This window comes from Gymnogyps californianus, chromosome 3 (assembly GCF_018139145.2).
Source record: "Gymnogyps californianus isolate 813 chromosome 3, ASM1813914v2, whole genome shotgun sequence".
Lineage (NCBI taxonomy): Eukaryota > Metazoa > Chordata > Aves > Accipitriformes > Cathartidae > Gymnogyps > Gymnogyps californianus.
Window position 1 is genome coordinate 1971596 of NC_059473.1, and position 26373 is coordinate 1997968.

The 26373-nt window shown below is 36.4% G+C and overlaps 1 protein-coding gene across 2 annotated transcripts in view; it reads left to right on the plus strand.

Annotated features, from left to right (window-relative positions):
• Positions 1-26373, plus strand: part of EML6 (EMAP like 6) — a 117544-nt gene that overhangs the window by 16799 nt on the left and 74372 nt on the right. For both annotated transcript variants that reach the window (XM_050893842.1, XM_050893843.1), the window contains exons 2-3: positions 19539-19698; positions 25706-25804. In XM_050893842.1, the coding sequence (XP_050749799.1) occupies positions 19539-19698; positions 25706-25804 (259 nt within the window). The remainder of the gene's footprint in view (positions 1-19538; positions 19699-25705; positions 25805-26373) is intronic.

Consider the following 26373-nt stretch of genomic DNA (forward strand, 5'->3'; position numbering starts at 1 on the left):
ATTTCAGTTGTTCTTCTGGCTCCCTTGAGTCAGTTAGCTACCACTAGTTTCTCGTTACCTTTGGCATCCACCACCCAAATGGAATAGCTTTGAGGGAACTAAAAACAACGTACCTTTGTCTCTCTCCGATTTTGTTCTTGGATTGCTCACTGATGTGGGACTTTCCAGACTTATGCTGGCACATGGTTTGAACAATTATTTCACCTATCTTATTTTGAAAATTTTGGGATATGTCTTTGATCAGCTATTTCAGAAACCAGTAAAAAAACCCTGAGGTATTTAGTTCATAGAAAAAGTTGGCAGCATATCATAAGTTTTGAACATCATTTTGTTGTCAGACATTTAATCTTTATTTTTCTTAATTAGAATCTTCCTTTATATTTTAAAGTATACTTCTCTTGCTTTAATAGTTTTTCCTTTTTTCTCAAATTTATTATACTTCTTACATTGTTGTAAAAAGAAAGCTCAGCTGACACAGTGAATAAAACCGAGTGGTTCTGGCTAGCTGTTAGGAAGATGACTTCGCAGTTATCAATCAAACTCCCACGCAGCTGCAACAATCTGCTTTGACTGATGACCCCATAGTCACCTCCCTAAAGGCTGGCTGAAGGTCTCTCTTCTCTACGCTAACTCAGAGACATTCTTTGACTAGTATGAGGAAAGTTTCCTTGCTGTCTTATTTTCTCTTAATTCTGTTTGGCTTGCATCCTTTTTTTTTTCCTGTTCTATTTTCACTCTTCTGTGTTAATCTAGATATTTATGTTATAGTTCCTTCCAGTCAACACAAGATGATACCCCTTGGGTAAAACAATAATTTGTTATGAGTCTGCATTGTTTCACCAAATCTGCAAGAGTCAGATGCTGATTTACACAGCTAAGAGTATTTATTTCTCTAAAATGAGGTTCAGTTGATTGTAACCTTTCAACACGAGGAGTACTGTTGGGTCAAGGGAGAACTGACTTCTTCTAAATAAAACAGTGAAGGCATTTGGTTCTCCAGCCCTGAGAACAAATAGCTTGGTACAACTTGCATCCAGACACTTGCCTGGTTTTCTTCCTCAAAAGAGGGTGACAGCACCCAGATCATAGGAAATGTCCGTGCCATGTTTTGTCTTCCAAACCTTGTCCAGGCATTGTCTGGGAAAGCACTAAATACCATGGACCAAAACTGCTGCTATTTCAGTAGCATAGATGATAGTGGGTCAACGTTGAATCCATGTTCTGGAGTGGTTTATTTGCTAGTATAGACATATCTATTAACATAGTTTATGCTGAGGGCTTGGCAATTAAAGATCCAACTCTAAATAACAGAAGTCAATCGGGAAATTGCTAACAAATGTATCTGAGAATTTGAAGACCCTCTCTTGTTGGAATGCTAGGGCGATAGCAGATTCAGATCAGGCCACAGTACTAGAGATATCCTGGACGTACAACAAGCCAAGATGGATACAGAACTGACAATCAGCCACTCTAAAACTTGGTCACTTGTAGAAGCTCTCAGGATCATGCTATGTGTCTCAATATTTTCACATTTGTAGAAGTAGGTAAAGCCCATCAGAGTGTAATAATTTCCCTTTCTCCTCTTCTCTGCTCTCATATGAACTTAATACAAATATCAGTATCTCTGAAAATAATTTCCTTTGAAAGTTGTTTGCATGCAGTACTATTATGCAGATTCCCAGGAAAGATGGCTTTCCCAGAAGGGTGTTGCAGAAGCTATTGGCATTAATCTTTCCCACACTTTGGTGGCTGAACTGTTTTGTCCAAACTATCCAGACTAGTATAAAACACACAAATAATGGAACATCTTCCCTATTTGTTAATATTTTTATTTTCTATACATGTCCATAGTCTCTTGCAGTTTCAGTGTATGTTGCTTATATTCAGTTGCGCATCAAAAACTATTGAAATGTTTACCTTGTTCATCAATAGAAGTGTTTCTTCTGAAGAAGGGGCTTTGTTTCTTTTGAGGATTGTTTCCAAAATACTCAATTGAAACCTAAGAGATCATCTTTATATGTAACAAGCTATTTCCATCTGGCTGGGAGGAACTGTGACTCAAATGTGTGTATTATCTGTAAAGAGATTAAATGAAAACGTAAAAAGGGTCCCCTTCCTAAACCTGCTGTATAGATATGAAGGTGGTTTTAAAATGAGGAGAAAAATGTGTGGCAATCTTTTTTTTTTTTTTTTTTTTTTAATAACACTGTTGAACTGCACCTGAAGGGGTATTTAGGTTTGTTCTTAAACATTTCATTTTATTTATATACATATGTAATCTTTATGCATATAAAATAACTGAATATATAGATTTATACTGTTGTGGTCAAGAAACCAACAAGGAGTGACATCCTGTTGGACCTCGTATTTACAAACAACAACTGGTCAGGGATGTTAAGGCTGGGCGCAGGCTTGGCCACGGCGACCATTGAGGTAGTAGAATTCAGGATCCTGAGAGACAGCAGTGAGGAAATTAAGCAAGATCACAAACCCAGATGTCAGGAGAGCAGACTTTGGCCTTTTCAGGGATCTGCTTGGCAGAATCTTGTGTATTAGCATTTGATACACGTTGCTATTGCTAGTCTGTTATGCTTTTAGTTTCATTAATCTTAGTTTCAAATCTTTTTTAAATGTGGAGTACCTACTTGCTTTAATGTTGATAGGCCATCATGTATAGTTTAAAAAATTAAAAAAAAAAAAGGTCCAGTGAGCCATATTTGCAGCCAAATAAGAAAACTTGAATATTATTAAACCTAAATGCAATCATTTCAGTCATTTTCCAATTAAATAAAAAAGATATGATTATCTAATGCCATGTAAAAAAAAAAAACCAACTTTTTTTTTTTTTAAGGTGTGTTTCAGTCAGGTTATGAAGCTCATTTTCAAACTAAAAATGCAGACATTTCTAAATATATTTATGACTTCATTATGAGATCATAAAAGCCAAAGTATATAATTTTACTATTTTAATATTTAAATCATGAATATGGAATAAAGCTTTGGCTTTCAATGTTTTTTTAATTCTGAGATGATTATAGATCTTTTTTTACTTATTCCAGCTGCTTGCATAATACAAAAATAAAAGCAAATTTATGCAAAATACATTGCACAAATTAACATATATTAAAATTCTAGTTGTATCTCAACTAGTCTGATATTTTTGCAAGAGAGAGAAGAAGAATGTGGATAATGTGTCACGCATCAGTTGGATGTATTAATCTTTTGCTTTCAAAAATACAAGTGTAGTCAGAAAATATTGATGGCTGTATTGTTGGCTGAGCTGCAAGTGTATTAGTGCTGCAGACTATAATGTTCCTGGAGATATTTTAAACTAGCTAGCTTAGGTACCACTAGCATGGAACTCAAAAAGGGCAAACTTATCCTTAGTCTTATTTTTCCTTCTATGGCAAATCTGGGAATTCCTCCAATGCACCGTTACTTAAAATATGTCTGCTTCCCATTTTATCTATTTGCCTATACTGAGAGCACAACACAAGATATGAATACCCAAATCAGCTCTGAAGCTGTTTTGCAACACAAAATTTTAAAAGCTATACCCTGAGGATGCTATATATATGGTATATCCCGTAGACTCTGTAGATGCAGTAATTTGAATTAGGCGGATTTATGGTATTCAAACCTTACATTACCTTTTAATATGCACTTAAAACATTACGATCGTGCAAATAATTATCGAGAAAACTGTTTTAATTTATTTCACTTTTAGTGGTTGTATTTGCTGTCATACGCTTCTGTTCTGAAGCTAATGAAGAATGAAATCTGTATATAGTTCTTCTAGTGTTGCAGCCAAAGCTTGGAACATATTAAGAAAGACAACTTTGTTGTATAGCCTTTTCCTTTACGGAATTTCACATTTATGAATGGAGTGCCAAATAATATGTTTGGCTTGCTTCTTGAGAAGATGCAGTGGGCACTCTCATCGTCGTCTTTGACTTATTCTGGTGAAGTATGACTGTCCACATGACATAAGAATTTACAGAATTTTAACTGTCATTAACGTAGACAGCTTGAGCCTCTTTGAACTTTCTTATCTATCATTTCTATTTTAGCAATACTAATTTATGATGCCTCCCTTTGTCGGAGAGAGACTTTTGGGAGAAGTAGACTGCTGTCATCTGCAGCAGAGGAGCTGGTGAATCTCGGTGGCAGAGCAGAGACAAGGGATGTCTGATGCACCTGCATCTTGTCTTTTATACAGTACCCAGGATACATACCATAGGCTTTCTTAGATATAGACTGTATACGAGCTTGCATGTGCATACTCTTTATGTTGTATATACATTATTATGCACATATATATAGCCTTAATATGCTTTCAAACAATTATCACAAAGGTTAAAGGAAGTCCGTCTATTCTTCCTAAATATCATTAAAATACTATGTTGGTATTAGCTCCTGATTTTTGGAATTATAATCTCAAGAATAAGATTTTATATCATAGAAGTCTAAGAAGTGATTTGATTTTCTAGTCCTGATGAACTACAGTTTCTCATCTGAAAGTACTGCTCATGCCCACATTAACCTGAAAAAATACATTTTTAGAGCTTATACAGTCTTCTGTGAGATTCCAAAAGGCAAAAAGCAAAGAAAGATTTTACTTTGGCTTGTGTAATTAGAATTAACGTTTTCCATTTGAAGCTGCTTCTTTCATTTACTTGGTTAGACAGTGGGTTGATGGAATAATATAATCAACTTTGTAATGGACTTTCTAACTCCTCAGGCAGTCTGCTTTTGTATGGACCACCGCACTAGGGTGAACTTGATGTACTGAGTAACTAATAAAGCCATTTACTTTTTTTCTCCTTGATTTCTTTTTTTTTTTAAAGAAAAGCATAAAAAGTACTTACATAACATGGCAGTAAATGACTTAGAGGAAATATTCAATAATATCACAGGAAAATACTAAGGGTTAAAAAGAAATTAAAAATGGAACAATTAAAACATTTTTTGAGTGACTATACCAAGTTTAGTTGAATATTAAGCATCACAGAATTATTTGCACTCATAAAAATGATCAATGAACCAGGAAAGACATACAAAAATTAAAATAAACCTTTTCCTGATTATTTCTATATACAGTTAAGTTCTAAAAATGACCAAAGTGAACTACTGTCTTTCACCAGATATAGGTGAGAGAAACTTAAGTCACATATTTTTGAGGGTTTATGCTTCTATGGCAAAAGGTAATATTTTCATACTCTTTTAGTGATTTCTGTAATGATAAACTCAACAATATTTGTATGTGTTGAGTGAAGGAAGATTTTTAAGGGCTTTCAATATGTTTATCTAGTTCTTACAGTATTTTTAGTAGTTTTAATAGGAAATGTAGGTGTCTCAGTGAAATATGTCAGTGTTAGGTTGGTTTTTGTTAGCTAGTATCCTAAAATATAACTGTTACAAAAACTTGGCAGAATTTGACTCTTAAATAAATTTGGAAAAATGACAGTTTATTGAAATACTTTGAGTTACGGTTCTCAAATTGACAGAGGCCACAGGTTATATGGCCTGGATGTAGTCACCATTTACCTACAGTTTGTGAAGAAACAACTTGAGATTTCCTTTCACAGATATATTTGGTATCTGCCCTTGCCTGTAGTGGATATATTTATATGTACTGCCCTCAGGAAGAAAGGGTGCTTCCTTTATTATTGTGACAAAGAGGGAGGCACTAAGCTAACTGTACGTACGTTTTGTTATCTTTTACATAGGCTTTTACAGTCCTTTAACCTTCACAGTGCCTCTATGTGAATAACAGCTAGAAGGAGGCGAGGTAAATCCTTTGCTAGTAAAATTCCGTCTAGTTGGTAGTAGTAATGTGGAGCTGGAGAAATTTTGAGTTCACTTCCAATTTCTGAGAAGAAACGGACCTTGGTAGTCCCACAGATTTCTGTCGCTGCTAGATTCAAGAACTCTTTAAAGAGTTATTAAAGAATGTCTTTAAACATTTTCACCTCCAGTCTCCCTGTTCCCAGTTCCTGCATCCAGTGTAATCATCAGAGATGGAGCAACCGTAGCTGAAGTCCTGATGCCTGCGTCCGGGATCTTCAGAAGATTCCGCTAGCAAATAGATATGTCTTGATGGTGATTTTCTAAGATGTGAGTTGGCCATATTTAGGCATATTTTCACGAGTGGAGCAAAATACATACCATCCTTCAGCTTGAGCAACTGAGTTTTGGAAACATTTTAAATAACTGCAAGCAGTGCTGTGAGCTAGACTTCCACTAAAAGTGTGTCCTTTGATTACTTTTGACTAATAAAGATTTTATTTCAGTATAAGGCTTCAAAATTGAGCTTCCTTTTCGTAGGCATCTGAAAACCTCCACTTGGCAAAGTGAACACCTTAACTGCATGAGATGTTTAGTGTAATGTCTGTGTCTTAGACCCTAGAGATTCCACTGGGAAAAAGACCTTGACTGTAGAATGAATTCTGTGGTACCAAATTGATGTGGACTTGAATTTTAGCTTTTTCTGATAAAAAACAGCTCTGTCCTGTGAGGATTTTGTGTTGTCTAACACCAGTTAAGCACACATTTTTCTCAGATGTGTCTTTCACCTCTACCTAACCTGCTGAACTTGAAAAAACAGAAGTCAGAAGTTGCAAATAGCAATGGGCAATTAAACTACCTGCACCTGGGCTTGCCAGGGTTGTCAATTTGTAACAAATGTGGGATCAGCTGGAAGAGGGGGGGGAAACAGTTGTGGGTTAGATGCAGAATTCAGTTGTTAAACCAGACTCAGAAGCTGCTCAGGAGACTTGGTAAGCACTTATTTTGCTTATTTATGCTTTTCCAAACAAAAAACCAAACCTTAAAATATTTTCCAGTTTCATTTGATGAAGAAATTGAAAAATAATTCCTCAAATCTTTTAGTATCTTCTCCATTAAAAGGTAGATCTTTCCCTACCTGGTGGTTCAAATTTAGCATGATTAACTTGTAGTCAAAAGCAATATTCTACTTAGTTTCAAATCAGCAGTAGCTGAAATCAGCTGAGTTGCAATGACTGACAAAGCCTGTGGTAGAAAGGAGAGAAGGCTAAAAGGTAAGCAGTGGAAAATTCTGATCAGCATTAATTTCCAAGTGTGTTTCTTTGGTGTTTTACTGCTTACCTTTCCAGATGTTATGTGCAGAGTATTGGTATGGTTTTGGTGAACCAATTTGTGGTTTTATCATGATGCTGCCTAACTTCATCATCAGAATTATAGCAGAGTACAGTGAAACCAAGGCTTTGTTTTTAATCCTGAATTATTTTCTGTTTTGGTTTAAAAAAATAACGATACTTAGCTGCTTTTTGTTTAATGATAGGCTATAGCTGGGTGACATACCTTTTGTATATGGCAGCTAGAATAGGCTCTGGGAAACTAGATAAATTCTGTTATGTAAAGTCTACTGCTATGTGTGCTCTAGCAGCATCTTGTCATGGTAATTGGTAACTGAGATACAGAATCTTTGTATAATCTATCCAATACAAAAGAGACACTTGATACTTACAATCTTCAGGTTGTGTGAGACAATATAAAGCAAGCTAAGAACTGTCACATTTATTTTAGGAAGTGCACTCAAAAAATAAATTGTTTCATGGATTATTGTGTAGAAACTTCAGGGGTTTTTAATTGCTAGAAAAAGGAAAAATGGATTTATAATATGTATTTGTTAAAAGCAATCTTTGAATTTTTAGGAATAGTGTTTGTATTTGTGTTCTACACAATTAGCTGGTGAAACGGAATTTCAGAAGCCTGGCAAGAGTGCTCATAAAACTGATATTCATGACCTTGCCACTGATGCACTGTAACTAGAAATTTAGAGTATAGACCCATTTTAATGTTAAATATCGTTTCTACGTGCTCTGCAGTGCTTTCTGCTCCAATGTAATCTTTGTTGTTATTTACTTCAGCACGCCAAACAGGGAACAGGATTTCTAGTCAATCACACTAGAATTGCATTCCTGTTTCTGCTATTTTTCAAACTCTAAAATATAGGGAAAGATAGTTTCTTTGAGAACCAAAGAGAAAGTGAGCTTCCAACTGACTATGACAAAATGGCATTAACAATTCTGTCCTCTTTGCAGTTCTTACAGAACAAGGTGTCTCAGTTTAGGCGAAGTAGAAATACAACTCAGAATTACAACAGAGCATAGCTGATCTCAGACGCTTAACCATGCTGACTTAGAAGTTCGGCAAAACTTTATTGGTGCCTAGCAGAAGTCCTAAAACTAGACTATATCCGTATATGTAGCCAATGCTTCACTGTGTTACGTGTCTTCTACTACAGCATGGTCAACAAGGATTAAGTGCTTTTTGCAGCAGTGCAAGATTCTGCCTTTATTATACCTAGAGGTCTGTTAGTTTATGGAGGTGTAACTGGCCACAGAATATGGACTCTTGTCATTCAGAAAGTACGAAAGTAAACTTAAATCTAATGCCTTGTCCACCATAGGAAAATTCTTTTATCTCCCTCAGTGTGATCTGATGATCATCCAGTGTACAACACCATGTTTTCGAAAAGTAGAAAGATTGCTGGTCTTGGCTTCACATTTCTGTGAGATAATGAGAAATGTCAGCTGGCAATATTCAAAGGAGAAAAAAGCATTCTTAGTAGCACTGAAAACTCCCCATATTCTAAGGCATTTAAAAATGAATGTTTTTCTCCAGCCACATTTTTTTCTCCAGCCACATTTAGTATTGTCACACTTATCATTTCTGTAGACATCTGTAGACTTTCTGCATTAAAAAAAAAAAGTCATCATCTGCTTGTGACCGATCAAATGCAGTTTGGCGTGCATTTGTTTGATATATTATTGAATCAAGCACTTACTCTTCCCTACTTCTTTCCATTAAAGTGCTTAAACTCAAAATGTTGTATGACAGGATTATCATGAGAAGAATACCTGAGTAGGATGCAGCTGTAACCTCGTGCATTCATCGCACTTGAGGTAACAACAGTTTTCCTAGGCTTCAAATCCTTATTTCTGCTAATCAGTTAAAGGCAAACCTATGCAAACAATATTATTATCCCAGTGTGAAATTTTTAACAAGAGCGTATGAGTTTTGTCAGATCATACAACTTGTCATAGATGTGAATATACACAGGGATTTTCAACTGGATGAGATGAAATCTCTTAAACTAAAAATTAAAGTGGGAGTGATACAGAAAAGTTATGACAGTGGCTGGTTTTTTCCCCTCTCTTCTCTACAGTATTTCCCATTTCTCCTTGACTGTTCTTCTCTGGGCTTTTTGGTTATTTTTATCACGTCTTCTATATTTTATTCATTTTGTAGCTTCCTCTTGATTCCTCTTTTTGTTAGCTATATCTACTGTCTGTCCTGTTTCCAAGATTTTCTTTCCATTTCCTCTCTCCTTTCTCAGCTGTTTCTGCAAATGTTTTGACTTGGATTGTGTCTTGAGTGATCTGCATAGTTATAGCTATATTCACTGATGACTGTTAGCTATACAAATAGTAGAGTAGGTCTAGGAAATCCCAAAGCAGTTAATTACTGAATCAGCCTCGGGAAAGAATACCTTCAGCTGTGCTGTCAAGCATAGGACCCGTCTGCAGCAACAGTAGTACAACTTGATTGATCATCATGCTGTGGGCAACTAATTAGCGCACAGATATTTGCTGTTCATTGTGACCACCCGTTTTAGAGCTGTTGGCTTAATCTTTGCCTGAACTATGATTACATCTCTGCATTTGGGAGAAAAGGCGCAGCTACATTCAGTCCATTTTTAGTTGTTTCAGCCCTGGAGTGTGACAAAATCAGAAAAATAAACAGTTTGATTACTAGCAGCAATGCACAGTTGGTGTCATCTGTTTTGACTGCACTCTGAATCTGGTATTTCAACAGAGTCAGACTGAAATAGGGTGAAGACAGGAAATAAAGGAGGCTACGGCATGTGACAGTGGCCATGATTTCTTAACTTACAGATTTTATCTGATGTATAAATTGTATTTTCAATCACAGTGTTCAGACTGGCCTTAAAATTCTTTATACCAGATGAACATGAAAGTTTTGCTAGTTTCTATTGAGCAATATTAAATTTACAGCGGTGTATAATTAGTTTTCCATGTGTTGAAAAATCATTGAGTTAACCTGATACCACTTATGTTGCTGTTTTTATCTCAACATCATAGACCAAGTATCTCCTCGATGTTTTACTATGCATTTTATTTCAAAACATTTTATATTGTCCATTTAACTGTCATAAACATAGAATAGAATAGGGGAGGGGACAAATATAATGCTGAACTAAATATAGCTCTTTCCTGACCCTGTGTTTTTAGTCTCCAGTTCTAGTACATTTTTCTTTACAACAGATTGATTCAGCTCCATCTTACTGATTTTGTCAAATCACGATGCTTAAATCAAGAGGTGCCATGTGTATCTGTCCTGGGTATTTATTTACATGTCTTTTGGCCAAAGTCTTTACAGTCTTGTTACCTCTCATTTTTTAGTGGCTGCTATGATTTTCAGACTTACCTATAATTTTCAAGCAGGGCAAAGAATGAGGCCAAGCAGCAAGAAGTTATCCAGAAATCCTTCAGGTGTCTATAAAGCATATTCCCGCTCCTTTCTAATTTATAGCTTTGGTAGCTTCCTGCTCTGTTTCTACACAAAAAACCCACTAAGTTTTATTTCAAACCTGAAAAAGTACTACACCTGTTTTGGCTAAACCCCACACATCAATGCAACTTTATCCAACTCACGTTTGTTTAGCAGTATCTCCATACTTTCTCAGCATAGGCCAAGACCCTCTCTTTCCAGTATATATTTAGGTCTTTCTTGAAAAAAATAGTCATACCATGCTACATATGAAAAGTTCCCGAAATTTCATAGTTGTGTCATTTGGGGGGTTATTTTCAGATATTGCAGCATGCTGCAATCATCATCGTGAATGCAAATATAGTTAGACTCAGATGGAAACTCTGTGTACGCATGTGAAAGCTGAAGGGGGAAACTGGTATATGGTAGTTTGCATTCAGAATTACACAGTAGGGTCTGTTTGGTGTAGTGCAGCTAACAGGAAATACTGCATGTTTTTCCCTGATCACTTGTTGCTCAAAAACCACCGTTCTTGAGGACATCAACAGTTGTCTATACTTACCTTTCAATGTCATTAAATGGGCTTTGCATAAAATCTCCTAGGATGACTTTTCACTGGCAGAAGCTCAGAGTTGCAAAATATCCATGAGATATATATGAAATAAATATGCATGAGAAAAATACATCATTAGAGAACTGTGTGACCTTTGTGTTACTGCAGCCATGTGTGATGAGGAGCCACAGTGCTGTAGGACTGTGCTGCAGTGCCGTTCTCTTTCATTAAATCTGCCAAATTTTTCTCTGTACAGATGCATACGAGTGTGAATCAGAGCTGGCCTCAATTAAAGTGTAGAACATTCTTGCTCAAAACATCACATTTTAAGAGGTTTTTTTCTCTTGCTTCTTTCCCTTCTGTTATTGGGGAAATTTTAATCACTTGATCAAAAGCAATTTAGTCTTTAAATCTGGCCTGACTCTGTGACACGTCTGTAGCTCTGTGGTGCAATCACAAATTCCATGTTCTGCTAGGTTGCTTACGCAGCCTTATGGGCCTGCTCTGTCAAGACTTCTAATAAGCACTGAGCAGCCAAACAAACGTGATTGAAATGTGGTGGAATAACTCCATAGGCTTGAATAACAAACACCGGCACGGGGAGCAGGTTAGCAGTAATTTCCCAAGGATGAAGAGGAGTAATTTTAGAGTGGCAGGAATGGTTATAACTTTGAATGCTTCTGCCACCGTTCTACCCCTCCATGAGTTCTGGAAAATAGTCGGAAGTAAAATCCTTGTCAAAATGCCCATTGCATTCCCAGGATACTTTATGTTAGCATAACAACAGCTATTAATGTGTGTGCTTCAAAGACCTTTATTAAGCCCAGTTGAGCTGCACATTCACTTCATAAATTATTAAACTTAGACTCAGTTTGTGGCCAAGACCATTATGAGTGCCAAGCCTAACACAGTGATTTTCAATCACAGTCTGCATTGACTTCTTTCAGAACTGTAGGTGTTTAATTCCTCTGACAAGCAGATGGTAGCTGTCTGAGGCAGGCCACCAAATTCAGAAATTGCTGCCGAGAAAGTTAGCCTGCGATGACTTGTTCTAGGTAGGAAGCCAGTGCTGAATGATGAATAAATGCTAGAACCTCTGGCTGTATCACTCTTCTTCCTACACAGGGAACATGCAAGGGAAAAGCAAGCAGTAGAATAGTTAGTAAGAACTTAGACCTAAAAAATGCCTTATTTGCCAGATGATCTTAAAAACATATTTCTGTACACATATGCTGTTCTGTGTTATATATAAGCAAGATATTACCATATAAAAATCAAGCCAGTAAATTAAAATTTTGTCATTGCCCTTACCCAGTGGTGTTTCCATCAACATTTATATTCTTATTTTTTCAGGACAAATACGTTCTGTACTTGAGTTGTTTGCAATAAGTGTGTGGCAATATGTTGTATATTTAAAAGTATTATTACAGCTATATGTTCACATGTGTAAAAAGTAATTCAGTTGTATGAGTGTGTGCATTAATTGTATTATACATGCATATATATGCATGCACACAGAGTCTGCATGTATCAGAGCTGCCAGATCTCTGTTGTCTCTGTTCTCCCAGTGAGACTTGTTTCATATGCCTGCAGTGCACTCCCATAGCCCCCGTCACCTGCACTGTGGTACATGCCAAATAAAATTGGTCATCCTGGTGTGTGATCTGCCTGCCAGCTCTTTACCGCTTGTGGGAGTCACAGGCTTGCACTGGAAGAGCAAAAGGTTGGGAGCTGTGTATGTGCATGAGTAGCAATCTCCTTCATTATCAAGAGATTGATTTTCCTCAAATGATAGTTGTGGTGTTTGTGTTTCAGAAGTAATCTGGGAGGAGATTATATGCAGAATAAGTCTGTCAAATTCCTGCAGTTTTCTACCTAAAATTCCTCTCCATTTTTACAGCATTGATCTAGTGGGGTTCGTGCAGGTTGTTTTGTTCTTTCCTTTTTCCCCTTCCTTTTTCCTAGGTCCCCTTTCCTTCCTGTCTTTCCCTTGCTCCTGCAGGTCCCCACGTTTGCTTCCACTTAACTGCTAGTCTTTATTCCATTGCTCCTTTTAATTGGGCTTGGTTATGTTTTGTGTTGTATTCAGAAATAGGGATCAGGCTGCATCTTGCCTTATTTTGCTGATAATATTGCTCTGTCTGTACAGTGAGTTATAGTCTTCCCTTTGGACCCCACAACTAAGAAACTCATTTTGTTCTGTGAAATGAGGAATTCCTGAAAGAGTGTTTGCGTTCTTCGCTGACATGTGAAGACAGCTCTGTCCTTAGTACTGTTTGAGCAGTAAAACGTAGCTGAAAAGCTCCCTGGTCTTCAGACATGCCTGCTGGCCTGTCAGGGTCTTGAAAGTGTCACTTCTTTCTGCACTGAGAACTAACAGTGTGGAGCAGAAGGAAGCAACCAAGAAGAAAATACTTACTGGCACGTAATGGCCTATTTCAGGGCAGGCTTGGAGCTTCCTGGAAATATTTTTTCTTCAGAGATATTTTTTGCTACAGAGAAAAAGTCTTAAGAAAAAACGTAGTTGTGTTATTTATCTGTCCGTCATTCAAGCATGGCACAGTCAGCGCCCTCAGTACTTCGCAACAAGTTTGACCTAAATTCTGAGGAAAGACCCGCTATGTTCTCTGTTCTGCTAAGCTGTAGGGTTTGTAGCAGATTTTGAGCAAGAAAGCGTAAATTCTTTTATTTATTTCTGAAGGGAATGAATCATATACAGACAGTGTCTGCATTGCTATGGAATTTGATTTTAAGTTTACCTCACATTTCTCCCCAAATCTTCATTATCATTGTATAGCATTGTGTTACGTAAGACTGCATAATTCTGTGAAGGTTTGCTAAACGTGAAAGTTATTCCAAATTTGAAACAGGATGGCTTTGAAGTAGAGAATAATTTATCAGTGTCTAACTACCTAGAGTTATTTTAGAATAGCATCAAATTTGCATGCTGCTTTAAGGTGCAAAACAGCCCTAGCACTGAGAATGAATTGCATTGTCAAGAGATGGATGACAAGTCCATCTAACACAGTGATTTTCAATCACCGTCTGCATTGACTTCATTCAGAACTGTAGGTGTTTGCTTCCTCTTTCAAAAAGCAATTCTTGTTTGTCAGGTGGGATATTCTGGAAACTAGTTTTAGTTTGTATGAAAAGTGTATTTGTTTGATTCATGTTAATCAAACAATAGTCAATAGGATGGTTATAAAAAGATTCAATTTAATATGGCATTCATAAATAGAAAACATACCTTGAAAAATTATACGCTCAAAACTATAAAAGCAAATGTTCAGCCTTTGGCTGCTGCAGTGAAAAAGTGTTTTGACTCCCTGATAAATAGGATAGTGCAGTGATATATTTAAAAGATCCAGAATAGTGAGTTTTAAACTTCTCTTATCTGATACACCCATTTTGAGATCTCCACGAACCTATCAATTCCGTATGTATGTATTAAAGATAACAGGAGTTGCTTTCTTTTTGCAGCATCAAGGAGCAATTATCTAATGCAAGTAAACTGCTGTGAGCCAAAATGCATTTTTATTTTGATTACTTTAGACTTTCTTGATGTATTTCAGTATTTGGAATCATAGAAAATCTAGTTTGGAAGGGGCCTCCAGAGATCATCCAGTCCAACTTTCTTTTGAGAGCACAGCCTTAGATTAGGTTATCCAGGGTCCTGTCAAGCCAAGTAAGTCTTGAATAATTTCCAACGAGGGGGATTCTACCACTTCTCTAGGCAACCTATCCCAATCTTTAATTCTTCTTATGGTGAAGAATGTTTTTCTTATATCCAGACAGAATTTCTCACGAAGCAACTTGTGTCTCTTGCCTTTTGTTCTCTCACCATGCATCCTTGTGAAAAGAGTATCTCCACCTTCTCTATAACTGCTTTTGATGTTCTGGAAGACTGTCATTAAACCCACCCTGAGCCTTCTCTTCTCTCCTTGGAACTTCTCTTCCTCAACCATCATCAATTCCCTCATCCCTTTTTTGTTCTTCCCAATCATCCATTCTTTCTAGCATCTGTAATTCTCTGGTTCCTTGATTATGTGCTTTATGAAGAAAAAATTGTTTTATCCACAGTTTGGGAACAATTAAAATACAGAAATTACAATTTAATATTCAATTAAACAATTTAATATTCAATTCAACTACTTGAAGTAGTTTGCATTCCATGTCTAAACTTTTCTACTTAGTTCCATCTCGGTTTTAAACTTGAGATCTGTATTATGTGTATATAAGTGCATGGAACCTGTTACAGAAAACCAAAAAAATACAATACAGACAAGAAACAAATACTTTCAGTCCCTTGAAATTCTAATGCAGTTATAAAAGAAAATGAAAACCTTGGAGCGGGATATTATTGCAACAGAAATTGCGGAGGTAGTAAGAGTTTACCATCTGGCAAGGCCCCCAGACCAGATGGATCCACTAATGACTTTTATAAAGCATTTCATCAGACCCTGCCAGAACACATGACTGGCATCTTTAATTATCCTAAATTAACAGGGTTCCAGCCTTGGATGCTAGATTCAGAATTGTTGATCTTGGAAGGGAAGGAAAAGGAAATGTTCCCCGAAATCTCTTCTTCCTAATAGACCTTTTTATTAATAAGGTGTAATGTTAAAATATTACCTAAAGTTTATTGGTTTATCTTAAATGGCTTGTTTGCTTAAAAGAAGTGCCTATTGAGGCACTTCTATTAAAGACCTTTTTTGCAAACACATCAGAGTGCTTTTGGAATTCGGTTAGCTTTATGCATACATAAAAGCATTCAGCCGCTCAGAAGAGCAGACTGCCAGGAATCCCCTTGCTTTCTTTGCCTTCCCTGGCAGGAAGGGAACGCGCGCTTCCAAAGCAGTTGATCTCTGCCTCTTACCCTACACGTGCATCTGGTCCTGTTACTGTTCCCACAGAGAGAAGGTCGAGTCGTGTGCGGAAGTGACTGCCACTCCCAGCAAGCAGTACCAGCAGCAATTGCTGCTACTTTTATTCTTTCCGTTTGCACCCCAACTCTTTAGCAAGAGAGCATCCACTTCCTTTTCCCACAAACCTGGAAAGCAGGGAGAAATTTCGTGTCAAATTTCTTCTGCCCACCCTGCTTAGATCTTGTGGGACTACACCCTGGTCAGTGAGGGCACTGCACGTGCCATGGCTGCCCTTGGTTCCGTGCTCATCTTTCCTCATGGAGCAACCCTGCTCTCGCTGCTGATTGATAGTAAAGCCTTTGCTAGTATAATTTGTATAGTGCACTTATGGGAAAAGCACGGGAATTATGTGAATTACATTTAAGAGAAATGCTCATGATTTTAAGATGTAAGTCTTGATTTTGTTTTTCCCACTTTATTTTTGTTATTGTTATTAGGTACTGGAACAGTTACGTGTTCTCAATACTGAGAATAGGTCTGCAAATGTACATACACTGGTAAGAGTGTGCAACCTCTGGTGGATAAGCAGAGCAAGGGAGTACAGGCTTAGGGAGGTAAAGTTGTGTGGTAGGGAGTGTGGGAATGAAGAAATTAATGATTTGCTCAGAGATGTTAAGTCTTCAGTGGTCTAGCCATTCGCTTTAGTTGAACAGCTCTGACATACACTAATGTATCTCAGGTATCTGCAGACCTGTTGCCTGTGACTTGCAGAAAATTGTCTGGTTGCGTAATAAAGACTTGTGTTTCTAGATGTTCTTCCAGTTGGAAGGAATAGGAAGTAATTCCCTAATAATATTATCCTATGCTGTAAATTGCTGTTGTTTGAATGCCTAATCTATTCTAATCGTATTTTCATATTGCACTGATAACATAGTATTTCAGTATTTTCCAGTGGCGCAAATAGTGATGTGGTATCATTATAAATGGTGTAGATACAGGATAGGATGTTTGCTTAGAAAGGTTGAAGAAATGCACCTAACAGTTCAAAACACAAACAATGACGTTTATACTCATTTTAAAAGGTAGGGAAGGTTGCAGAACCTGTGCCAGCAGGAAATCTTACAATCTGAAGATAGGAAGTGACCAATGTAGTGGCTATATTGTATAGTTGCACATACGATTTTTATATTTTAATACATAACAAACATGTAAATCATATACAGGTATCAAACAGTCACCAAGATTTGTTCTTGAAATTGGGCACGATTTCCTTGCTCTGTAACCCACTGTTCTGTCTGCCAAAAATAAACACTTGGTTATCTAACAGCCAGACTGAACGTAGGCAGTTATAGTGCATTGTAAAGGCTGTTAGCGGGAGGTGAATGTCCTTAGTGGTTCTGAAAAATCAGACTACTTATTTAGGTGCCAAAAATTGATGTTAGTTCCTAATTTTAGTTCCCCCACTAGTTGACTTCATGCATCAAAAAGGATAAAACAAATAACAGATACGTTCAGTACACACATATTTGTGTTGTAGGAAATGTGTTCTTGTTCTTAACCTTATATCCAGGAATGGAAATACAAAATGTAAAATAGGAAGTTCTGGTATGTGAAAACTGAACTGTACAAAACAGTGGTAGATGTAATTAAGGTGCAGTTCCGTTCTAGCGGTGAGATAGATTAACACAATTAATCTTTTCTATCTGGTTCTTATCATTGAAGAAAAGTATTCTAACTTAATTATAGGTATCACAGCTTAAGTATGGTGGAGTCGTCCTTTATTCCCCTTACAGGTTTAGAATTGAGGTGAACTACTTGACACAGTATAATGTAGAATCCAAGCCTATGAAGGAAAGGAGGAATGAGCAAGTGCAGGAGCAGATAAAACAGTTTTACTGGGCATTGTGCTGAAACTGTTCTTTTTGCATGAATTGTTCTTTAACATGCAAAAATTGAATACATATGTTTATGAAACTTCCTTAAGTTTTTTGATGAATTCTTCTTAATAATTAGTATTATCTACTCCTGGGATAGAAGAAATATTCCGCTTCCCTAAGCCATCTGTTGAATGTCAATTTATTAATAGGATATTTTTCCTTCTTCTATCTGTAGCTCACATACTCAGACATTGTTCAGATTTGTTTCCTGGCTAACAGTGTAAAACTGCCTTTATATTCATATCACCTTAGGGAGGGGTTTTTATTATTAACATCTCTAAGCTAGATTTTCAAACTAGATACTCTGGGTTTTGTCAAAGAGAATGCCTCAAGAGTTGAAGGGTAGTTTGACAATAGCTCAGAACAATTGCAAAGAGCAGCTTCTGGTACTGTGTCACTACCGATAGCCTGCATTCCTCTTGTTAATGTGGGATGAAGTTTGCTAAATGGCGGTCTTCTGTCTTTTGCGTTATGATGAAAATCTCTTATGTGTGATGAGGGAATTTTTTTTTTTTTTTTTTTTTTTTAAATGATGCTACTGCTTGGTTCCAGAAAATGTTTGACGTCTGAGAGATGCTCCCAACACAACAAAATGGAAGTAAATATTAGTGTTCACACTTAGGCAGGGGTGAGAGAGAAGGATACCGTGGGCTGCCTGGTGGAGATTTTCATATCTGAAGGATTGTGAACAGAAATCTAGTTTGATTCTGCCAACAGAGCCTGCATTAGAATGCAGCTTGCAGTAACATATCTCTGTACAAATACTACAGAGAATAAAAAAGTTGAGTGTTTAATAAATGTATAAGAAGAAGTTGGTCAAAGCAAGTCTTCTGAATGCTGGTGGAGTGAATCGCTGGAAACCAGGAAACAGTTTTTGAAACATTGGCACCTTTCTTGAATTTAAGTAGTAGAAATACTGCTTGATGTGATAGGTTTTGTGCTAAGTACTTTTTCTAATTGCCTGTTAGAGAAAATGAGGTAAACTAATAAAGGTACAGTAAATTTTACCTGTCCTTAGGCAGCAGTAACTAAAAATAGATCTTGAAATACATATGTCATTGTTCTTCAAATATCAGTATAAAGGAGAAACAATTTATTTCTCTGTCTCTTCTCGGGTTACTATCTTTAAACATGTAAAGATGAGAGGACTTCTTGCATGTATTTTTCATAGTGAAAAATATCCAGTATTCAGCCACTGGTCCATATTTCAGAATATTTGAGCTGATGTGTAAAAGAGGAATAAATTGTAGAAAATCATCCACTGACTTTATAAAGCTATGAAAGACTAAGATAAAAGCCTGTGTGTTCGTTCAGCTTACCAATCAAAAGTATGCAAAAATTCTCTGGTTATGTTTTCCTTAAATTTTCTATTTAAAATATTATTACATGATAAATTGTGTTCTGCACTAGCTGTGTTGGTCTCAGTAAAACATATTATTTTAAGTAAATAATGGGATAGATTGAGTTTTGAAGATAGTCGATATGGTCATTCCAGTAAATCAAAAGGAGTTGAAGTTTTTGAGAACTAAAAAAAATTGTTATTTTTTTAATTTAATTTTTACATTTTATACTATTTTACTGATTCAGAAAGTGTATTATAACTTCAACTGTGTTCTATTTCAGCCTCGCAGTTCACCCGGATAAAACTTTAGTAGCTACAGGGCAGGTTGGGAAGGACCCTTACATTTGCATCTGGGATTCTTACCGTGTACAGACTGTGTCTGTTCTGAAGGATGCACATACACATGGAGTTGCCTGCTTAGCTTTTGATTCAGATGGCCAGGTTTGTATATCTTCTTTCTCTGTGTTTTGAATTTAGTTTGATTTCTAGAAGATTAGTCTAGAAGACTAATTGATTAGTCTAGAAGACATGCACTTTAAAGTATTTTATGTTTAGGTAGCTATATGGCTGTAGTACTGAGACTCCTATTACAATTAAATTTTTATGCAAGGACTGCAAATACAGCTCTTTCAAAGATGTTTTTGAGACGAAAATCACAACCTAGCATTCAAGTCAAGTAGAGGCATTGGCTGTTGGACAAATATCCGTAGAAGAAATGGCCCTCTGTGGCTCAAATGTAATAGCTTCACCACATATTTGTCACCTACTGTTCAAAGAGATCAGTTCCTGGCAAAGTCCTCATAATACTGCAGCTTTTTTGGCAGAGGAACTCCAGTAATCTCACTGCTAGGAGAGTCTCATTGGCTGGGGTGCACAGTCAATTTAACTGAATAATGGGGTTAGTGTACAATGTGATTAGATTATATGATATTTTGAGACAAAATTTAAAATAAAAGTAAATGGTGGGCTATTCATGGCTAAACACATTCCCCCCCCCGCCCCGCCCCCCCCCCCCCGGAGGTGAACTATTAAAAGCATTCAGTTGTGAATGAAGTAGGAGGAAAATAGATCTACGATTCACATAAACCTGAGAAATCTTTCACATTCATAGTTTTATAAATATCTATCTGTGCAATTTTGTCATTATTGATATCCAAATGAGTTTTCTGGTGTAACACTGTGGTCACGCTTTAAAGCTGGTCACTAAAATATTTTTAGGAATGCTTAGATTAGCTGATACCTGGGTTCTTGCAGAGATCCTTATTGGTTTTTGTATTTGCTTGTGTACCTCAGAATTGAATCCCAGTTGGGCAGAACTGCCTTTAGATTATTTTCTTAAAATCATGTACTAGATGGTTAGCTGTCTATTGAGAAGTGCTTTATTATCACATACCTAGCTACTCTTCCACTGATCACACAGTGCTTTTATTACGCTTTCTGAGATCAGAACTGGACATACAATGCATAAAATGTATTCTCACATGAAGCAAAAGTACTTTTTATTGTGCATTATCTTGTGTATATTCAGTTTAAAGATTAATCTGAAATGAAGGACACCAACATGACAATTGCCTTTAACACTTTTAAACAGCATTGGGTAGCTTCAATTACTAAACAGCACCATGGGTTATATTTCCTCATTAAAAATTGGAACGAGGTTTCTATTTTAAGCCTAGTTTTCAACCATCATCTTCCAGTTTTCTTAAAGTAAAGCCATTTCCTCTGAAATCTCATGTGCTGATTCTAATTAAAGAAAAAGGTGTTCCTGGGAATTGTGGAATAAAAAATCAGATGAGAAAACCCCTAAATCAACAGAACAAAATTTCTAATGCTATAATATTTTTTAAGATATTGTTCATTCAGAGACACCTGTTAAAATTTCCTCTCATTTTTAACTTCATAAGACTGGTGGATAAACTTTTTTTTAAACCTATTTAAGCACCTACTAGGAATAAAGACCCACCAAGGAGCCCAGTCAGTATGAGTTAAAGGTGGAAGCTCTTCTGAAAATCCTGCTTGGTGCCTTGCTGTAATTACAAACTGAATTTAATGCTGCGTTGACCTTGCAGAACAGTAAAGTTCTGTTTCTGGAAGTGCTGGAGAAGTTGCAGTTTATTCTGGAAATAAAAATTTGCACAGAACACTTTTATATCTGGAGAAGGACCAATGCTGGAAAACATAAATATGGATAATGTATCTTGGCTTTTTGCTGTTCTTTCTGGCTTTGCAGAAGAACTGCTGTGCTGAGCCAAAATTAAAGGGCATGGTAGAAAGACTTTGAGTATTTGGAATTCAGAACTGTTAGCAGTTCCAGTTTATTTAGTCAGCACACGCAAGGGAGCTGGCATCTTGTGATAGGACAAAACAGACTTCGCATACATTGCTTGCACCTTTCCATCTATTGCATACCTTTCATTCTTTTATATTGAATGTCTATTAATATCCAAGAAAGACTTGTATTTTAGCCCCAAAACACAAATAAATTCAACAATCACGTAAGGTGTAGATGCAATAAGAAATGTATTCTTTTCTCTGCTAACTCTGTCAGCTGTCCAATTTCTAAATAAAAGTAGACTGAGGAAAAGCCCAGATAATTCTGCTTCTCTACCTGAGCTGGATCCCCATAAAGTCAGCTTGGCTTCCTCCCACTCCACTGTGCACAGCTTCTGGTTCCAAGGGTAGCTGCTGTGTTACGTGCTGCGCAGCTCCAGTATGTGGATTTAGCGTGGGCCTCAAAATAGGGACACTGCATCTACATTTTAGCCAAGTTAATTAGCTCCTCTTGTACCAGAAGCTCTGGGGTGTCTGTTTCAGGCATTCAGATGAGTTAGCTCTGAAATATTACTCCCTGCTGGACTTCAGCTGACACTGCATGGAGACAGCTTAGTTGTCTCTGCAGTGCTTCCCTGGCATCATTTACCACAAACTAGGCAATGGAGAGTAAACAGGATTTGTTATGTTTTATACTATATGGAGAAGATCAATATGCAGCCTAAATCAGGGGATAGCTTATATGCTTCCTTTATTTTATGTACCATCAATACAGCTTTAAATTTGGAGACAAATATATTTTGAGTAAATTTCCTATTTTGTATGTTATCTGTATTTAATACTGTATTTTAAAAGTACTGATGGGAGCTGAATATCTTGCAGAACTGTTGCCATTTAAAAATAGGTATTTTAGTTTGGGCTTTTTCTATATGACCAGGAGATGACATTTGGCGGGAGGGAAGCTGCACTTTGTTCAAATGTTTAATGAAGAGCTGTCAGTTTGCCTGTAATTAAAAAAGTCTTTTTTTAATCAGGAATTAACTGCAGTTTCTCCTTAAAAGTACTAACATCTGCCCTTCACAGCATTACCTACAAAGCTGATGTCTTTTATATTGAAATATTTCACCAATACTATACAGTTCAATTTCTGTTCTGAGGTTTTTTTAGGTGAACCCTTTTTATGTGCTTTCTAAAAATAAATTTTTTTTAAAAATGGAGTGAGGCGGGCACTGCCATAATACATACATACATACATTGCAATGTAGGTAGCAGTAGGCTTCTTTAGCCAGATCTTCTAAATCTGTGTAGATTTAAAAATAATTGTTTAATTATGTGCATAAACTACTTGGCAGATATTTTCTTCTGGTAGTTCTGTGAGTTCTCTGAACAGAATTCTGTCAAATTCTCTTCCAGAAGGAGGACTAAAAGTGTAAGTGTTTCAACCAAAAAGAAAATTCAGCATTTATCACTTTTCTGCCAGCAGGAGACCTTCCTCAGTAGACCTATGTTAAAAGCAAATATAAAATATTTCTTGATTCCCCTAGTACTTTCACTGTCCATCTACCCCACTAATTATAATTTCCTGACTGGTAGTTATAGTTCAGGTCTGATGTTGTTCACATCATGAGTCTAAAAGATACTGTAAGTACTGCCATGGTTTCCATGGTGAAGAGAAGAGTATAAAAGAGGTGAGAAAAAGTTGGAATCGGTGAAGGTTCCATGAAAAATACCTTGTGTTTTGATCAGTACATTCAAACCCCTGGGTAGGTGTTGATTGCTCAAGGACAAATAACATTTTTTTTGCTACAATAGTAGTCCTTTCTGAAAATAAATATTTTTATGTTGGTAACTGGCAGGAGCATGTTCATTCTTTCCCATATTTGATTTTCTTTTTCTTTCTTTACCATATGTCTGATAATCAAGCATGTTGTCCTAGGTTAAATGCAGATATTCAGTACACATCTGAGATAGAACCCCAAATTTTTTCTATTGCATCTAGTGATAGAACCCCAAATTTCAAACCTACCTTTACCTACCATTTCAAAGACTCCCATATGGAGAGTCTTCAAGCAGATTTTGATGTAATATATCATAATCAAGTCTTCTGACTACTTGGTGTCTCGCAAGTTCCTGCAGTAGATTCTCACACAGTTTGGTTTAACAAGACCTCAGGTATTTTTATTTCAGTGAAAGACAATAAAAAAGTAGACTGGACTCAGAGGAACTTGTGGTATAAGTCTGTAAATAAGTTTTAGGGGTTTTTTTGGTTTGGTTTTTTTTGTTTGGTTGGTTTTTTTTCATTAATACCATATTTCTTTGTACATTTGCTGGTAGGATATTTGTTGGGTTACGCATTATTCACTAGGCAGAGTTCAGGTATTGCATTAGGCATAATGCATGTTGTCAACTCCCATGAAACCAAAGTTTAAAAAGATATATTTCATTGCTCTGAAATAAAGGAACTGTAACTATTAAGAAGACAGTGGAGGGTGTGTGTGTACCTACTGCATTTAAACCAGAGGCTTTTGATAGTGGCTCTCTTAAGAAGGAAGATGTACACTATCTTTTTATGCTTATAAATGGCGTGAAAAGGCATGGACTACTTTGTCTCTGAATTATTTTGCTACAGAATGAAAACTGGAGCCTTCTGTTTCTTCGTGAATAATGATTTCTTCTCTCAGTTGTACAGTAGTTGATAGCCTTACTGCAATTAGTATTCATTTTAGAGGAATCTGTGGTAATTACACTTGTTTTCCTTGCTGGCTCAGTCCTTTGGTATTATCATAGATGTCTCCAGACTTTAAACAATTTGCCTATTGAAAATTTGAGCCAAAAAATAGTGGACATTTAGTTGAAGGAAATGCAAACTGAATCTCTTCAATTGAAAGTAATCTTCTTGAAGCAAATCTTCACGGAAAAGATCTGGTCAATGTAATCTCTGAAACATATGTCCATTTGGACCAGATGGTTCATCTGCTGATCTTTGTCTCTGAGGCAAAAAGAAAGGTTTCATTTACTGCACGTTCTTGAAGTGCAGGCTTTCCTATAACAGAGCAAAATGCTTAGGAGCTTCAGTTGGACTGTTAATTCCTTATGATAAGAAGTTATTAGACAGGTCAATGAGAAGAACAAGGGACAGGCAGTATGGACACAACAGATATGGCTGTTTTTCAGAAGTCGTATTACTGACCTACAGGATGGTTTCCTATGAAGATAGTCTCTCATCTTCCCATGGTGCAAGTTACTCAGGCATATTGCTTTTACAAATATATGTTGGACATATCCATTACATATCCATTATATATCCCTATCCAACATACACTGGCATCGCATCCGTTATATACTGTCGCAGTACATTTGGCGCTAGCTTAGTCTTTGCATGGGTACAGATCACGACTCCCAATCCTACCATCTCTGGTCTGCAGTGAAAGATCTCTCACCTAATAAGGAATTCTGATGGAAGTCGTGTAAAGTTGGACATAATTAGCACAGCCACTGGAAGGGAAAAAACCTACAACCTCCACAGTAACCGTTGATCTTCTGGATATGTTGCAGATGTATGCAGTCTACCTTCACCCCTCCAGATTTTCCCTTCCATTTTATTTTGTTCTTTTTCTTTCTTACATTATTGAGATGTAAAAGTATTAAAATTATTAGTTATTTTAATTGATGATTAATTAATTTAATAATTTTAGTTAATTTGGTGATTAATTAATAATTTTAGTGATTTTAATTGGTGATTTGATATACTAAGCTTTGTAAAAGGCAATTATTAAAAGTATATCCAATTCTGATTCTAAAGCTCAACAAAATGAGCATAGAGAACAAAATTGTATTTGGAAATAGTGAGAGCTTTTGTTTCCATTAACTTTTATTATCAGATTAATGAATCAAAATGCTAGAACGGTGTGCACCTGAAATATTTCATGATAAGAATTGTACTTGAGACATTGGTAACCTGAAATTAATAACCTGACTTTTTAGAAGAGACTAGACATGTTAGTGCTTTCTCCAGTGAGTAAATGTAAGTGTGAGTATCTTGATGGTGCCTTTGGAATGTTGTTCAAATACAGGTCACATGTGGGAAAATGAATTTGTACCCATAATGATCTGAACTACAGTCAAGTGATTTTTGAGTTGATTTTCTGTTAACTGGATTACTATTGTTTTTCCTTAGCGTTTAGCTTCAGTGGGACTGGATGCCAAAAACACAGTGTGTATTTGGGACTGGAAGAGAGGAAAACTACTGGCAACAGCTACAGGCCATTCAGACAGGGTAATTGTATGAAGGGTTTACTGAATTTTGTCTGGGAGTTGCAAAAGTGTTTTAAAAATAACTTTTGTTTATATTAGGTTAATGCAAAGATAATTTTGATCGTTCTACCTGGCTTTTAAAATACTGAACAAGGTATGTATTTCTTCTCGTTATGCCAGACATAGCACAAAGCATTGTGTTAGTAAATGAGGCACATGATGGATTCTTGAGCTGACTGTCTAGTAAGCCTAGGGAGGAAATACTTTGTAACTACACACTGATTAGGATGATTTATAGCTCTTTATATGACATGTGAAATGCTAGCTCAATGGACAAAGATCATGTTCTTTCTGAATATGTCAAAAAGACAGTTTATCCTGAGGGAAACTTTAATTATCTCCCTTCTATTTTTGCTTGAGACTGTTACCTGTAGAAGAAACATAATTAGGATAAATATTCCTTTTATACCTATTAACTTCAGGTAAAGGATCATAACTTCAATAAATATGAGAAGTGAACAGGTCTGAGTTTAGAACATTATTGAGGACTAGGAAATGTTTAAACAGGTTTAGCATAAGCAAAATACCTCC